Source organism: Xenopus laevis, chromosome 7L, assembly GCF_017654675.1.
Source record: "Xenopus laevis strain J_2021 chromosome 7L, Xenopus_laevis_v10.1, whole genome shotgun sequence".
Lineage (NCBI taxonomy): Eukaryota > Metazoa > Chordata > Amphibia > Anura > Pipidae > Xenopus > Xenopus laevis.
In genome coordinates this window covers 132798294-132817175 of record NC_054383.1, presented here as the reverse complement: position 1 = coordinate 132817175, position 18882 = coordinate 132798294, and the positions used below count along the sequence as shown (strand labels likewise).

General features: G+C 39.1%; 1 protein-coding gene across 1 annotated transcript; it reads left to right on the top strand.

Annotated features, from left to right (window-relative positions):
- Positions 1–2453: 2453 nt before the first annotated feature.
- Positions 2454–16754, top strand: cela2al.L (elastase 2A L homeolog). The gene is given in 8 exon segments (NM_001092506.1): positions 2454–2506; positions 4186–4274; positions 5630–5727; positions 7281–7409; positions 10966–11102; positions 12951–13096; positions 14288–14440; positions 16459–16754. Coding segments are annotated over 8 exon segments (810 nt in total). The 5' UTR covers positions 2454–2466; the 3' UTR covers positions 16477–16754.
- The last annotated feature ends 2128 nt before the right edge of the window (positions 16755–18882 follow it).

Below are 18882 nucleotides of genomic sequence, written 5' to 3'. Positions count from 1 at the left end.
GACCCTACCATAATTCGGAGCAGGTTATGGATAACAGATCCCATACCTGTACTAAAAAACAGTATTAACTATACTTCAGTCACAGAGAGCCCAAATGTCACTGGCTTCTTGGTTGGTAACGGAAAAAATATTTGCAATGCGAAAAGCTATGCCTCTGTGCAAACAAATTTTGCTTTGCGCGAATTTAATCTAGCTTTTGAGAACCCGGAAACTGTTAAGCGACCACTTCCGAAAGAAGGGTTGCGAATTTTATAATTTGCGCCAGTGTGCAGTGAATGTAATAAAACTTCTTACCGAAAAAGTCTTATATTTGCTCCAAAAGATTACGACACCTTCAAGCACTTCTTAAGAGTGGGCAATGCGCAATGAAAATTAACAATGCAATAACAGTTTAAGGAAGAATATTACATTGCGAAATGCACATTTTTATTCTGATTTGTGCAAATTGTTTTGCTCTTTGCGACTTTTCTTACATTCCCCAAGAAGTGTTGTAACATTATAAAGCGGGATTGTCTTTAAAAGTTCTAACTATTTAAGTTTTGTTACGTTTTTTTTTACCATTTGAGGGGCATGCCACATTTGTTTTAGGGTGGGCTCATGTCTAGGACATTAGAGGATCTCTTTTGTCTTTATTTTGCTTCCTTGGACATGTGTAATAATAAGTGGCCACTTCAAGCATTTGCACCAACATCTCTAATAAAGACGTATATATATATGACCTATATGTAACCCCTTGGCCTTGGCCACCCCCTGGTGCCAAGATGGTACATCACATAATTGTTACCGATGAAGGTCCCTGAGTCTCCTTTGCTAAGTGAAAGATACTGGGAAACTCCTCTCTGCCAGTGCCTCCACCTAATGGGATCCGGGAATAAACCTGCAGTTAGCCCATTAGGAAAAACATTCACTTACACATTTGTACGGTGTAACAAATAACTTTATATAACTATAAAGGTCAAGTAAACACATTAACATTTCTCATTACCCATGCCCTGGGAAATATATACAGTCCAAGATCCTGGCCCTTGCCCGGCAATGTCCCGTAACTCTTTTGGCAGACAAGAGTCTTAATTCCCTTTCCCAAAAGAGTACAATGCGCTGCTCCCACGTGGCAGGCACACAAACAGCCTATTTCTCCAAACAGGAGATCGCTGGATCCTTATCCTTTCCTACCCCTTCCCTCAGGTTACAATCACACCAAAGGAGTCACACAGACGGGTAGTCTCACACAGATCTAACAGGCATCCACAGCGATGATCTCTTTATAGGCTCTAAACTCTCCCAGTCGAGCACATAACAATATTGAATCCTTTGGATATTTGCTCCCAACACTGTCTATAGCGTGAGCTCCCCGACATCCATTGCTGAACTGCAGCTCTCACCACTCTCCATAGTGTGAACATGAAAATCCGGCAATCCAAACTCCAAACCCTCCTTGGTTGAGCTTTCAGGCACTGGTGGATCCTGCCCAGCCTTGGCAGGCCTATCGAACTCCCTTTTTGCCTACATTTTGACGGATAGGATTCACTATCTCCACAGTGAAACAAGGTTCAGCAGCAAAACTGTAAAACTAATGGCTGACTGAGCACATGGCATCTCCTTTTATATTGTTGCACAGCGACACCTTGTGGCTGCCTTTGGGATCAGCCATGCTGCACCAATCACAAGGGCTCTGCCCCTTAGGAAACCCTGTATCTCAGCCATGAGACTCCGACTGAAGGGGAAATTAAACCTGCAGGGTCCCTACATTTATGTACCCGCCCTATTCAAATTGACCTAATTGTAAGTGTATAAACGAAATTTTGCAAGGTAGAAATGAACGTTAGTGAAAGTTCGCTATGAAATGCTCGCGCTGACGAATTAACGCTAGTGAAACTTCACCAGTGTTCACTGCAAAGACGCAACTTTTTAGTGAATTTGAGAAATGAATTTGGTAATGAATTTACACCTGGCGTACTGTGGCGGAGCATTCGCAGTTGAAAATTCACCCTTTAGGGTATCCCCCCATAATCTCTGGGTAACTCCCAAGGAGACAAATTGGTATGTACAGAAAACAGAACTTTCTTTCCCTTCTCCTTGCATAAGCCCGCTATGTTTTTTGTTTTGTAGGTAGTACAATGGTGCCAGTCACATAGAATGACAGATGAGGTCATTAAAGCAGCCCAGAAAAGAATCATCATATAGTGTATATAAATATGATCACTCTTCCTAGCTATACTCAATACATTCATTTCTAATTGCAGGAAATCTTTTTTGCAACTCTGAATGTATTTATAAAGGATTTGCCTTAGACTGAAACATTTAGATGGAAAAGTTTACCAAGGTCTAGCAAATATTGTGACGGTGGGAAAAATAACACTCCTGCCCCATTTCTTCTTATCGCGCCAACAAATAGTGCAAAACATTGATAAAGGCAACGGATAAATAAAGCCCCCGGCATAAACACAGCAGATCCCATTCAGCAACATGACTCCGCTGCTGGTCTTAGTGCTGTGCGTGGCTGCAGGTAGGTTTATAGACTGCATTTTAATTGAGATTATTATAAGCTATTTCTGTATAACTAAAAACGATGCAATTATCGTGTATAATGGTAACATCCAAGAAGAACTGTAATGAATGAAAACAGTCTCAGAGATTTCCTTCTATGAATCCACCTGTAGTAGAGTGACAGAAGCTATAGTAAGCACAGATTGGCTTTTGTTGGTTACTAAATGCTTGTCCTCGATGGGTTTAGTAAGGTATATAGAACTTCTGTAGATACTGAAACCCTCACCAGTCACAGCTGGCTTGTATATGTAAGTGCATGGCCTGCCCTGAGCTTTGTCTGCCATTTGACCTAGTTGAGTTCTTCAGGTTTCTACTCCAATCAGCCAGGGCTTCCCTGTAGTAAGGATCTAAGAAGCATAGGGTGATGCCATCCTTGAGATGAAAATAGACTGTGAGCTTTATAGTTAAAGGGATACTGTCATGGGAAAAAAATGTTTTTTTTTCAAAATGCATCATTTAATAGTGCTGCTCCAGCAGAATTCTGCACTGAAATCCATTTCTCAAAAGAGCAAACAGATCTTTTTATATTTAATTTTGAAATCTGACATGGGGCTAGACATATTGTCAGTTTCCCAGCTGCCCCCAGTCACGTGACTCTGATAAACTTCAGTCACTCTTTACTGCTGTACTGCAAGTTAGAGTGATATCACCCCCTTCCCTTTCCACCCAGCAGCCTAACAAAAGAACAATGGGAAGGTAACCAGATAGCAGCTCCCTAACACAAGATAACAGCTGCCTGGTAGATCTAAGAACAACACTCAATAGTAAAATCCAGGTCAAACTGCGACACATTCAGTTACATTGAGTAGGAGAAACAACAGCCTGCCAGAAAGCAGTTCCATCCTAAAGTGCTGGCTCTTTCTGAAATCACATGACCAGGCAAAATGACCTGAGATGCACCTACGCACCAATATTACAACTAAAATAAATACACTTGCTGGTTCAGGAATTAAATTTTATATTGTAGAGTGAATTATTTGCAGTGTAAACAGTGTAATTTCAAAATCAAAACTACATCATAAAAATCATGATAGAATCCCTTAAACAACTCTGGAATTAGTGGATATTTGACCGGCCATGCCACTTCAGTGATCTTCCATAAAATAGTTTGACACCTAGGCATTGCAGTGGGCCCATGCAGTCTTTGCAAAGATCTCCAACCATATATTAATCAGACAGAACCTAGTTTTGGTCCCATACACCAACCAATACACTGCTGATTCAGCCAGGAGTGGCCAAGTCACCAGTATTACCTGTATAGTTACACTCTGGTCGCTGACGAAACCATAGAGAAAGCAGACTTCACTGAGGGGCCTGGACCTACTTACTGTGGCGTGAGTGGGCATGAAACTATTTAAATATTAAATAATAGGCTGGTTCTGCTTTCAGTAAGAATTAATTATATCTACGTTGGGGTCAAGTACAAGCTGCTGTTTTATTATTACAGAGACATTTTGTTTAAAATGCAGTCTATCGAAGATGTCCTTCTTGAAATTTGGAGCTTTCTGGATAATGGGTTTTCAGATAAGCAATCCCATAATTGTACTGAAGAATACATAATAACTCAGAGTCCACATTGGCCTCAATGTGGACACTGAACAGTCTAGCTATTTACTGTTACTTTTCTATTTCTGGTAGTTCATGGCTGTGGTGTTGCCACCTACCCACCTGCTGTATCCAGAGTGGTCAATGGGGATGAGGCTGTTCCACACAGTTGGCCCTGGCAGGTCAGTTGTCTTTACAGATTCTGACACAAATACAATTAATATATGATAGCAGCAACAGGGAAAGCAGGCCTTGTGAATTCTGGGAGAGGAGCACTGGGTTTCTGGGTAAACAGAAAATTCATCGGCAAACCCAACCTCTCTATATAGTTACACTCAATGGCGTAACTATAAAGAAAGTAGAGCCCACTGAGGGACCTGAACCATATGGTCTGCTTCTTCTGTAGTTGTTAGAAATCATCCTCCTCAACCTTTTTCCTACCTACTGTGGTGCGAGTGGGTGGGCGGGGCAGGGGTGCTGTGCATGCTGGGACCCTCCGAAGATTTTTTTATGGGGGGTGCCTTACACCACTGACTTTTCTTAGTACATGGAGTTGCTTTTCCAAGGGGGTGATCCCCTGTGTTTATTGTGTGAAACAGGTTGCACACAATGTTTTTGAGGCATGCCCCTTTGCCAGGTTCCTGGGAAAACAGGTAATCTGTTTTTGTAAAACTGTGGCGATAATTCACCAAAAAAAATTGTTGCGCGTCAAAATGATTCAGACGCCCATTGACTTTAATGCATTCAAAATAGTTGCGTGCATAAAATTGTCGCTGAAGTCAACAATTTACACACGTCAAAATAATTTTGCCACCCATTGACCTCAATGTGTTTCACAAATTTTCGGGACAGATTCGCCCATCACTAGTTTGGGGGCTCCTGAAGAGATTTTATTGTGCTGCCCACACTTCAGGGTTGGACCAATTCTCTGTTTGGGGCCCTTTCAGGGAATGGCTGCATTACAGTGTTGAGCACTAAGACTCATATATGTGCTCCAGAAGCAACTAAGTACTCAACACTCTAGTACAGTGAATCCCTAATGGGAACTCAAGCAGAACATGAAGGCTAGTTAGGGTGAGATTTAAGTAGAATGTATATTTGTTAACCTAAATTCTCCTGGAAGCCCTGTTTGAAGGTTCGTTAGGATGAGAGTTGTGGTTATCACTTGCTTACTGTCATGGATATTCTTGGAACTATGCTTCTGTTTTATGTATCGCTAACCTTGTTATGAGCTGGGGACCAACAAATCTTGGTCCTCAAATGAGCCTTGAACTAAATGTATATGGTATTTGGAATTTAGTTCAAAACTCATTTGAGGTCCAAGATTTGTTGAGGGACCCCAGTTGCTCATAACAAGGTTAGAGATACATAAAACACTGTTCCAGTGTACAGGTTTTAGTAAATACTCTTCAGTAGTGATGTTGTAAAGATAAAACTATAGCAACTGTAGATGCCTCTAAAACAGTAAAGACAAAGGAGGTTGTGATCATGTTGCTTTCAACAAAATCCACTAACTCTTGCTTCTGTTCTTCTGTAGGTGTCTCTTCAGTATATCTATAATGGATTGTGGTATCACACATGCGGGGGAAGCCTCGTTGCACCCAACTGGGTTCTAACGGCTGCTCACTGTATCAGGTATGAAATTACTCTGTAATGGCCAGATGTCACGTATGGCTCTCTAAATTTAGACCACCAGGGTAAGCCTTCACACCAGATTTAACTTCTCATTGATGGGGGTAGTCATGGATGGGGAGGGTGTGGGTAGGTGGGGATGGGAATTCAGAATAAATAAAAACTGCAAGAAATCTTCATGAAAACATAACAAACTGAAATCAATCATTTGACCAGAATGGTCAGTTTTTTAGCACCTCAACTGATTTCATTTGAATGTAAAACCAATGCCCTGAGAAATGGATTATTTTGAGCCAAAAAGAACTTCATTTATGTGACCCTCTAGTTAAGTTTTGACTGCCATTATCTCACAAACCACTGAAGTTTTCCTGGCCGACCTTTTGCTGCACTTAAAGGATTGCCAGTTGAGACTAATATTCCCTTCTAAAGACATAAGTCCATGTGAATGTCCAATCAGAAATGTAATAGTCCCATACAACAGGCACACTGTTTCCTATCCAAAACAGCTGTTACAGGTATGGGACCTGTTACCCAGAATGCTTGGGAGCTATGGTTTTCCATAATTTGGATTGGGATTCCTTTTGTCTACAAAAAAAATATTTTAAACATGAAATAAACCAAATAGGCTGGTTTTGCTTCCAATGAGGATTAATTATATCAAGTACTAGGTACTGTTTCATTATTACAGATAAAAGTGAAATCCTTTTTTTTTTTTTTTTAAAAATCAAAAAATCTATTATTTGTTTAAAATGCAGTCTATGGAAGATATCCTTGAAATTTGGAGCTTTCTGAATAACAGGTTTTATTTGAACCAATAAAATGCTCTAAAAATGGAATTAACACAACTTAACAAATTGTTTCAGTTTTGGGAAAAAATTGACCTTCGAACCATGTCTTGAAGGTCTGGTCTTTATCTTGGCTTGGTCCAAGGTCTTGAGCAATAAAGGCCCTGATAATAGAACTGGAAAAGACTAATGCAAAATTACACTATCGAATAAGTTGTCATTATTAGTAATTTTTCTTTTCTGCTGTTATGTAACACAACTGTGGGTTGGATTGACCATCTGTCATCATGTTTTCACTTTTGATCTCAAGCCTACAAATCTCCTCCAGTTCTCAGTCTTGAACATGACAACCTCCAGGCCTGGACTGGAAATCTATGGATTTTCATATTCTATCTTATGGATGGTCATAGACTATTAAGTGGGCAGGTGGGGCCTCTGTGTACTTGTAATGCCAGGGCCTGTTTTGAACCCCAGTCTGGACCCAACAACCTCTAGGGTCAGTCTGAATACAATGTTGAGTTTTCTTGCCCCTAATTGCTTCACACATTTAGATCTGACTGTTCTGTACACAGACATACTGTATAACATTTTCTAGTTCTAATCTTACATACATGGAGACATAACCCCAGGATACACACACACATGCACCTACATTACTTCTAGATTCCCTACTGCACTAAATACATTAGTTAATTCATTTTAATTCCTTGAATTTAAAATTGTTATTTTATTTTTTTTTTTTTAAACTGATTTCGTCCTACTTTTTTTCAGCTCAGCCTATACTTACAGAGTGCAACTTGGGAAACACAATCTTGGACAGAATGAATCCGGCCAGAAAACAATCAACGTCATTAAACTAATTAACCATTCGAAATGGAACCCAAGCAAACTGTCCAATGGGTAATGTCCTTCTAGCTAACATATTTCTTTGTGATGTGTGCACTCATGTGGTGTGATGCTTTTAGTCAAGGTATTGAAGACACAATGCTGAAGTCAAGATAAATCAGTGCTGAAAGCTTAAGGAGACATTAAGGGGCCCATTCACCAAGCTCGGGTGAATGAATAGAGGGGAAAACGCTTGAATTTCGAGTAGTTTTTTGTGCTCCTCGACTATCGAATTGGCGTAAATTCGCCTGAGTAGAATGATTCGAATATATTGAGCACAAAAACGCTGGGACTATTAGACCTTTGCATAGTCGAAGTACTGGATCGAGCGCAAAAACGCTGCGACTATATGCCCATTCGATAGTCGAAGTACTGTCTCTTTTAAAAATACTTTGACTCAGCAAACAAAGGAGAGTTGGGAGCACTCACCGGCCCATGATGTATTTCAGCTGTGCTACACGTGGAAGTACGCCCCCGAAGCGTTGTTTCAAACAGCAAATTTTCGTAGTCACGGAGCATCAAGCAGGTTAAAACATCCGTTTATTGAAAAATGATTAAAATATAACAATGGAGCATAGTGAGCCCATCGGCTCCATGGCTTTGACGCGTTTCTGAGGAAGTGGTTTGTCCACGAAACACGTCAAAGCCATGGAGCCGATGGGCTCACTATGCTCCATTGTTATATTTTAATCATTTTTCAATAAACGGATGTAAAAATACTTTGACTGCCTACTTCGCCACCTAAAACCTACCGAATTGCTTTAAAAGCCTATGGGAAAGTCCCATAGGCTTGTTTTCCAAGTTTTTGATCGAATAAAAAGGCAATCGATCGAATGAAAATCCTTCGAGTGAATATTCGATTGTGCGCCTATTCGCCTGGCGAATATTCGCCAATTCGACTATTCGCCAGCGCGTAAATGTGCCCGAATTGCCTATTCGATTGTATTCCCCAGTCGAATTTCGAGGGATTTAACCCCTCGAAATTCGACCCTTGATACATCTGCCCCTTAAACACAAAATGAAAAAAATTAGTACAGAATATATCAAACTGTTCCATTTTCTGTGTGAATTACATCCGTGCATGATGTACTGAATACCGTGGGGCCTATTAAAATGAGAAATTGTGTTCTTTCCACAATTGTATAAAATCAAGGTCTAAAACTTGAATTTTTGATATTTATTCAAAATCGTAAAAACTCTAATAAAAAAATATGGCAGGTAAAATCTGGCGAGGTTCTGTATAAGTCAATGAGAGGTTGCATATTCAGCAAGCAAGCTTTTTTTTTTTTGTTATTTTAAGTTTGTAAAAATGAATGCAATGATGGAATTATCACTGCAGTCACGTTTTTCTCCTTTTTTTCACTCAAAAATGCTAGTTTTTAACCAAGATTTTTTTCTATTCTTGGAATTTGAAAAAACTTGAATTAAAAAATTCATAAATCGTCCACCCTGTGTCCAAATATTCTTAAAGTGCCAGTGCATTATATTATTTTAATGAAATATATAATTGCAAGTATTATTTCAATCACGATTTTTTCCACACTGGAATTTGAAAAAACTTGAATCAAAAAATGTATAAATCATCGACCCTGTGTCCAAATAGTCTTAAAGTGCCAGTGCATAATATTATAATAAATATATAATTGCAATCTAATGTGTAAATAATGTAGATATAGGTAAGACATGTAACCATTCTGATATTATTCATGAAATCAAGGAATGATGAGAAACCACCAGGAAAATAAGATTAGAGAGGAAGGAAAGCGAGTTTGGAATCAAGTGTAAAAAAAATAAAAATTAAATCTTGTTTTAATAGTGTAGACAAAGAGAAAAATTGTTGAAAAGCTGGAAATGGATGGAGTTTTTTAGAATCTCAAAAAATCACTAGCATATTTATGAAAAAGCTCTGAAAACTGATATTTTAAAAAAATGTAAATAATAAAATAACTTGAACTTTGAGAATATGACCCTCGTTGACTCAAGCTTTTGAGAAGTTTTTTTAATCAACAAAACTCAAAAAATATTCGAAAACTATAAAATTCCAAAATAATACGAATACAAGCAAAATTGCCTGACGAAGGGGCCTGTGTGAGGCAACTTCGGGCGACTATAGATAATGCATCGCCGCGTGTGCATTAGCGCAGGCGACTTTTCATTGTAGCCTATGGGAAAAAACGCTGAGGCAGTTCTCCTTGTGTGAACTAACCCGTAAAACTATTATTTCCCCACAGTCTTCTCCCATCGTGGCAAAAATGTGTACAAATTTTAGAAAACTAGTCCGATAGTTCTGAGCATGTTTTGCCTTGGTGTAATTTGGCAAATATATTTAGATAAACTATACCATATTTGTTTTATCCTACTTGTCTCCTTAAAGGGCATGTAAAGGCAAAAAAATAAAATCCCATTTTTACTTTCTTTAATGAAAACGAAACCTATCTCCAATTTACTTTAATTAAAAAAAGTCTACTGTTTTTATAAGAAACCGGACTGTATGTAGTGAAATTCTCCCTTCATTTACTGCTGTGGATACAAATTGTCAGACGGTCCCTAACTGCTCTGCAGGGAAACAATCATACTTATGAACAGCAGGGGGAGCCCCCGCCTTACTTCCCAGCCATGCAGAACTCAAGCAGCTTTGTATGTTTCCCTGTAGAGCAGTCGGCGACTGTGTAGAGATTTTATTTTTGCCTTTACATCCCCTTTACTGTTTCCAACTCCAGCTGCAGGGACAAAGATCATGGAGCCAGATTTAAACAGATAAACTGGGATTCTATTTGGAGGATTATTTTGCTGCAGCCACTGGTTCTGCAGAGTTGGAGAAAGTTTGTATTAAACAATACAAAAACTATAAAATCCACATTAGATTACATGACAACACAGGACCCAGTGCAGTCTGTATATTCTGATTATTAATCAGTCTTGCTGTATCGGCTTCTGGCAGATATTATTTGACTTGTGCTGTTTTGATAATTTATGATGATCCCTAAGCAGCCCAGACCACACTGAGCATGTGCACAGTCTTAGTCTTGCAGAGATGTATAACAAAGTTACAAGATGGTGGCCCCCTGTGGCCAACTTTGAAAGCATAAATCATTTGTTTGATTAGGCTTGTGGTGCAGTAAGTTCATGTTTATGTTTAGTATACAAAATACAGCATTTCTAGCCTTATTCTATTTTAGACTTTACTTCCCCTTTAAGCTTATTGTTATATACTGCGTATCATTTTGTTTGGAGTGAAACCTTTCAAGCAGTGGCATAAGTAGAGTGCGCTAGGTCCCACTGCAAAAAAATCTTTAGAGGGGCCCATCACACTCCGATCCCTATCCTCCCGTCCACTTCCAATCCCGCCCCGTCCATGTCCTGCCTCCACCCCGCCCACTTCCGCCCAACTTGCTTCCCCCTTCCTCACTGGCAAGAGAGAGCGGCTGGGGAGGAGGTGGTTTTTAGAGGAAGCAGACCCCATAGTCCCCCTGTTCCCCAGAACCCCTGTGACTGCGGAGTCTGCTTCCTCTATAGTTACACCACAAATTTAAAAGGGTCGTCTTATTATATCTTTTTCTTTCTTTCACAGGTTTGATATCTCACTCATCAAGCTGGAGCAAGAGGTGACTTACAGTGACACCATCAAGCCTGCCTGTTTGCCTCCCGCTGGGTTCGTCCTTCCACACCAATTCGGCTGCTATGTAACAGGCTGGGGGAATATCCAGAGTAAGTCATACACCTATTACACCTTGCTTGCCCCTTCATGTAGCCTGTTCCCAGGAAAGGTCGCCCGGTATTAACTAAATAACATTTCTTCCCAGGTACTTAAAGGGATACTGTCATGGGAATTCTTTTTTTCAAAACACATCAGTTAATAGTGTTGCTCCAGCAGAATTCTGCACTGAAATCCATTTCTTAAAAGAGCAAACAGATTTTTTTATATTCAATTTTGAAATCTGACATGGGGCTAGACATATTGTCAATTTCCCAGCTGCCCCAAGTCATGTGACTTGTGCTCTGATAAACTTCACTCACTCTTTACTGCTGTACTGCAAGTTGGAGTGATATCACCCCCCTCCCTTTTCCCCCCAGCAGCCTAACAACAGAACTATGGGAAGGTAACCAGATAACAGCTCCCTAACACAAGATAACAGCTGCCTGGTAGATCTAAGAACAACACTCAATAGTAAAATCCAGGTCCCACTGAGACACATTCAGTTACATTGAGTAGGAGAAATAACAGCCTGCCAGAAAGCAGTTCCATCCTAAAGTGCTGGCTCTTTCTGAAATCACATGACCAGGCAAAATGACCTGAGATGCACCTACACACCAATATTACAACTAAATACACTTTCTGGTTCAGGAATTAAACTTTATATTGTAGAGTGAATTATTTGCAGAGTAAACAGTGTCATTTAGAAATAAAAACAACATCATAAAAATCATGACAGAATCCCTTTAATAATTTGACATGTTTTCGTACTGGAAACACAATTCATGGCAATTTCTCCTCTCTGGGGAAATGTGTACAGAGCAAAGTTTACTTTTAGGATGCAAAACAAAATTACGTGGCTGTGACATGAGTAGGTGTGGTTTAAATGGGGAGTGGTCAAAAGGGGGCAGTGTGCTGCATACCACGCCTCCCTGTGTATCTCTTGATTTCACTTTAAATTTCCAGTACTGTATTCTATGTTCCAGGGGCAGACACAGGCAGCAGAGGGACCCCATGCAAAATGAGTGCAAGCCCCTCCCCCTAAATAAGGGGTAACATTCCCCCCTTGAAGGTTGGGAGTACAGTTGTTAATCACCTGATTAGAAACTAAACTTATAAAATCAGATACATTTCATTATAAATGATTTCTTATACATGAGAGGGCCCCAGAGTAGTTATATGTCCACCAAAAAATAAATTAAATTGAAATTGATTTCAGTCTAGTCCTCCCTTTGCTCATATCATATATTGATCAATAACATCAATCTAAAATGAAGAGAGATGGTTGGAAATAGTTATAACACTGACTTGTACTGACTCAGTCTCTTGTGTTATATGTAAAATATAAAATCCCCCATACTAGGAACTATTAAGCAAAGACGGTGTCAGACTGAGCCTCATAGGGCAGAGAGAACCTGGGGTCAAATAGACTTATGGGCAAATAAGAAAGGGCTGATGGAAATTGTCCTTGGACCACTAGGAGCTGAACCCACCAAGAGATCCTGCTACTGTCAAACCCTGAGTAAAAAGATATCAGGACCCAGATCCTAAGAGGCATTTTATTATGCTGTGTAAGACAAAATTTGCCCAAAAAATGGTATAAAAAGCTGTGTAAAATAAATGGTGAATTTATCAAGGTTTTATTTTACACCATGCAACTATCAGATTTGCTGCAGACCTTTGTAAGTAAGTTCCAGCGAAAGTCACGCTATGGAAAAATGCATTAAAAAATTACGCTTTTTTATACAAAAATTATGTTTTTTTGTTTACATATCAATGCCTGTTGATGTGTGGCGAATTTTCCTGCTGTTTTGTTACACCACGTACGAAATCTGCCCCTAAATATCGAATTGTTATTTCAGCCAATGGCCCAGCACCAGATAAACTGCAGCAGGGGCTCTTACTGGTGGTCGATTACCCAACTTGTTCCCAGCGGGACTGGTGGTGGAAAAGCGTAAATACCAACATGATCTGCGCTGGTGGGGACGGCATCATCTCAAGCTGCTACGTAAGTAACACGGCACCCAAATAGTTCCACAAAGCAATAAGGCTGGAGATATGCAAGAAAGTCTTACTGTACCCCAAAAGAAATTAGGAATATAATGTAAATCAAACCCAAAATTATGCAGTATAACATGAAAAGTAAAGACAATTACATGACAATCTAACTCTTCCGATCTTTTCTCTTTGGATCTGTCTCTAATATATATATATATATACAGTATATATATATATATAGTATATATTACCTTGACGTGGTATGGTGGCTTATCAATTTTATGATCATAACTTTGTAACAAAATAACCCCTATTTTGGGTACATATGCAATAGCATTTATTATACTTATATATATATACTTTAAAGCCTTTAGAGTGCTCCCACAACCCCCCTGTTTTTATATATATATATATATATATATATATATATATATATATATATATATATATATATATATATATATATATATATATATATATATATATATATATAAATATATATATATAACGAAATTTTCCAAAGAACCAGCACTCCCGTATATAAAAAATATTTGCTTTTATTTCTGTTGCATTCCAACGTTTCGGTCCCTGTTGGGACCTTTCTCAGGGACCGAAACGTTGGAATGCAACAGAAATAAAAGCAAATATTTTTTATATACGGGAGTGCTGGTTCTTTGGAAAATTTCGATATATTTATCTTAACCGTGCACCCCAGCTGGATAAGCTACAATAGTGTGCCTTGGAGTGCGGATACTCATTGGACCGTGATATATATATAATCCAACTTTAAGGTGCTACCAATAACTTTATGTGTAGGGAAATCAGAGCAGAGCAGACAGTAACCCTTCCGACACTTCCCTTTGCTTTGTCCAAGTTCACTGACATAGAAAACAGTGGGGCTCATTTAAAAACACTGGGCAAATTTGCACCTGGGCAGTGACCCATAGCAACCAATTAGTGATTACATTCTTTTCAGCCACCTGCAAGGAGAACAATGAAAGCAAACATCTGATTGGTTGCCATGGGTAACTGCCCAGGTGCAAATTTGCCCAGTGTTTTTAAATGACCCCCAATGTGATTGCTGTATACTGATTTGTATCAACTTGGACCCCATTTTTTCCCAGTTACATAATTATAATGGTGTGTGTGTTTTTTTAGTTTATAAAAGTGAGTGATGATCTTGCTGTTCTCTCTCTGGCAGGGGGACTCTGGGGGACCACTCAACTGCAAGAATGATGATGGTGCTTGGGAGGTCCATGGTGTGGTCAGTTTTGGCTCATCCGCTGGGTGCAATTACTACAAGAAGCCCTCGGTCTTCTCTCGTGTCTCTGCTTATAACAGCTGGATAAGTGAGGTGAGAATGTGGCCCTGCAGCACAGGGGTTATAATATTTAGGACACAATTAAAAGTACTTTCACTTTGTAGTTCAGAAGTAGGTGGAGGCCTTCAGGCTGGGTGTTCTGACTATAACACAATCCTATGCAAAATGGTGATGATTGATCAGCCGGAGTTTATATGAGTAGAGCTGGTGACACATAATAGATCCTCTTGTTTGACAAAGTTGCCTAATTGGATATTTGCCTTATTTTGGTCACCCATGTGGATGACCAAATCATTCTGATCCAGTTATTAGAAGGGGGTGCAACCATGGGATCCTAATGCAAACCTGGGCAGACCCAATACACCAATGCGGCCCTTGCCCAACATAATTTTCAAACCTGTCTTGTAGGTATCTGGCTCATTTGCAACCAGATATTATTTAGGTGGATACGCAGGTCAATCGGCTGCCATTGGTCTGGAGGGCAGGCTTTATTTGGACTTATATGACCACTTTCAGCCTTGTAGAATAATATTTTTGGAAGAAACATTAGTTTGGAGAACTTAAAAGTTCAGGGTTCAGATTTCGATCAAGTGGTTCCATGAAGCATGTTTGTAAGGTCTATGTCGTCTCTGGTTCTGATGTGGCTCAGAAACGCACTTCAGGAGGCAACAGAAATCCAGACCAAACCAAGGCCTAAAAGAGGGAGGTCAGGCAGTTCCTCTTATATGAATGCATAACAGATAGATCTGATTTGCTGCCGGTTCAGTCCAACTGCTGTAAAACAAACTCAAGACTGGGTTTGATTCTGATGTCTGTCTAATGACTGTTAGCTCCATATGATTTAGGCTTTAGGGGATTATGGGGCAGATTTATCAAGGGTCGAATTGAAACTTCAAAATTCAAATTTTTTTATTCAAATTCGATTCGAGTTTTTAAAAACATTAGAATTCGATTTTTGAGATTTATCATACTCTGGCCCTTTAAGAACTCAAATTCGACTATTCGCCACCTAAAACCCGCCAAATTGCTGTTTAAGTCAATGGGAGAGGTCCAGGGATCAATTCAGAGTTATTTTGCAGCCTTCCTGCCATTCAAGTTTTTTTCTGAGAAAAAACTTGAATTGAGTTTTTAAAATTGGAATCAAATTCAATTTGAATTCGATTTGAGTTTCCACGTCGATTCCAGGTCGATTCTTCCATTTTTTAAATAATTTAAGAATTCATGGGAGTTTTAAAAAATTAGAATTTCGACCCTTGATAAATGTGCCTCCCCGTGTCAAAATCCGAATTTTTCTGATTATTTTATTAAAAAAAAAAAAACAGACATAACTAGAATCCACACTTTTTTGAATAAATAAAAAACTAGAATCCACGCTTATTTACAGTATTAAACACAATTTAATCGGATCATGGAAAAACTCAATAAAATCGAGCGAAAATTCAAATTGCACGTTTTTTCAGATTTTTTTCTCGAATTGCCTGGTCCTCCAATGGCCACTTTCCACTGGCAATACTGGCACAGAAATTAGTCCAGCACCCAAAGTTTTCAATAAAACGGCCTTTATTGGACCAAGGGCATGACGTAATGTTTTATTGAAAACTTTGGGTGCTGGACTAATTTCTGTGCCAGTATTGCCAGTGGAAAGTGGCCATTGGAGGACCAGGCAATTCGAGAAAAAAATCTGAAAAAACGTGCAATTTGAATTTTCCATTAATTCCAGTGCAGACCACAGAAACTTCCAAATAAGATAGAGACCTCTCCCATTGACTTATATACAACATCGACAGATCTGAGATGGCAGATTTTTGGTTTCTGACTTTTTGCAGCATTGAGCTTTAATGACTCCCCCAAAAAATAAATTTTTTTCCACTAATATTTCGGATTTTATAGTTAAAAAAAAACTTGAATCTTTTGAGATTTTTGCATTCAGACTTAATAAATAACCCCCTGACTATGTGACTTTAAGACCACATCAAGGAGAACCTCACATTTTTAGCAATGTCTATGAAATCGTTTTAATTTAATTTATTTTAATTTTTTTGACCTTTTAGACTCTGATCAACAACTAAGACACTATGACAACAACCCTTTTCCCTGGCGTCCCTGAAGATCATAATCTGCTGGATTCCAACAATGTTCAGTAGAAGTAAAGACGTAAATGGGGGCAGGATATCCTGTCTGGCTTGTAACCAATGGCTGTTATTCATTGTGTATAGTGGAAACATGCTCTTAATAAAAACCTCCATTATTTGGCTTTATCTTTCATGAATAAAATAATGTAGCAATAAGTGTAACCTACACACGCCAGGTGAGAACAGGAGCACAAATAAAAATGATACAACAACAATGATACTCTCATTCATTTCATGGCAAATTAAAGGAACACAGCAGAGAACAATGGTCGTGTAGACAAATGAAGGGAGAATTTCACTGCATACAATCCGGTTTCTTATAAAAACAATACACATTTTTTAATTAAAGTTTTTTTTTCATTAAAGAAAGTAAAAATTGGATTTTTTTTTTTGCCTTTACATGTCCTTTAAGTCCTACACCATAGAATCTCCCCACTGGCCTGTGCTTGGTGTTGGGCCCAAGCGGAGAAGAATATTTTCTTTCTAAACTCTGGAGCACCTCCTTACACATTGAGGTGAATCATGAGGATAAGAAGTCTTGTAACATGGTTTGGGGGCTATGGTGGACCCATCTACCCTACCTACAGTACTTCATTCTGTTTCACTGTTGGGCCTTCAAGTATGTTTTTTTTCTTTTTGTAATTAAGAATCCATGTAAGAATGAAACGCTCCTAGCCAGGACTGGGCATAATAAACTTGTAATTGTAATACACTAGAAAGGTATTTAGAGTTTCATTTTCATGAATACATTTACAAATAATTTTTAGTACAAGTCCATGGGTTACTGCTCCAAATAAACCTTTACTCTATCACAGGAGGGTAGAGCCACTTTGCGGTTGGTCTCCATTCTAACCCTAACTGCATTGTCTCTTACTCTATTTGTTGTATGAGACATATACAGAGCCTACGGCATCCCTAAATATGAACATCACATAGAAAGGAAGAAACAAGACCATGAACTGAACAAAAGACATTTTATTGAAACTCCTGGTCACAATGTAGTTTATGGAGACTGCAATATGAGTGGCCCGTTATAAGCAGCACAAGGTGTTTGCTTTTTTATATGGATTCTGACATGATTTTAGGGTGTGATTTTTATTTCTAAATGACACAGTTTACACTGCAAATAATTCACTCTACAATATAAAATGTCATTCCTGAACCAGCAAGTGTATTTAGTTGTAATATTGGTGTGTAGGTGCATCTCAGGTCATTTTGCCTGGTCATGTGATTTCAGAAAGAGCCAGCACTTTAGGATGGAACTGCTTTCTGGCCGGCTGTTGTTTCTCCTACTCAATGTAACTGAATGCGTCTCAGTGGGACCTGGATTTTACTATTGAGTGTTGTTCTTAGATCTACCAGGCAGCTGTTATCTTGTGTTAGGGAGCTGCTATCTGGTTACCTTCCCATTGTTCTGTTGTTAGGCAGCTGGGGGGGAGGGGTGATATCACTCTAACTTGCAGTACAGCAGTAAAGAGTGACTGAAGTTTATCGGAGCACAAGTCACATGACTGGGGGCAGCTGGGAAACTGACAATATGTCTAGCCCCATGTCAGATTTCAAAATTAAATAAAAAAAATCTGTATGGATTTCAGTGCAGAATTCTGCTGGAGAAGAACTATTAACTGATATGTTTTGAAATTTTTTTTCCCCATGACAGAATCTCTTTAAACTCTCTGTTGGCATTGTGTCCCCCTGCTAAGACTCACCACTAGTGATGGGGGAACCATTTCGCTTTACAGAAAATACGTGAAAAATCAATAGGCCTTTTTTGGCATAACATTTTCCAAACCACATGCTTTTTTTTACTATACATTACAGTCTATGGGTGTTTTTCATGGCAAATCCTGGTGAAACATTTCGCCCATCACTATTTACCAGCACTGCTGCTCCTTTGCATGATCAACAAGCAGGAGCATGGGCACTAGAAGTCAGGACTAGATCAGCTTATAAAGTACATACTTTTTAGTGATACTGTCAGGGAGGTGAAGTGGCTGAACATGGGGTCTTTAAACCCACTGCTCAACTCTACCTGGTGTATAGACTTGTATGGGGCAGGGCTGTTTAAGGGATTGAGGTTGCAACAATTCTGGAGGGGTTCCTGTGCCACAGACCCTATGTTTGCAAAATGGGTTTAGTTTTCCTTTAATAGCTCTTCAGCTTGAAATGAGCCACATGCAGCTTGGCAACAGGGGTAATAGATGTGCCCTAATAAATGCCCCTATGGACATTGACTCTTAGAGTGTATGTACTGCATGCAAGTAGCTGTTTAGGGCTAGTAGCCTAATTTACACTAAAAGGGTGAATCTTGTGCCAATCCATTAGAAGGCCCAGCTGACGGAG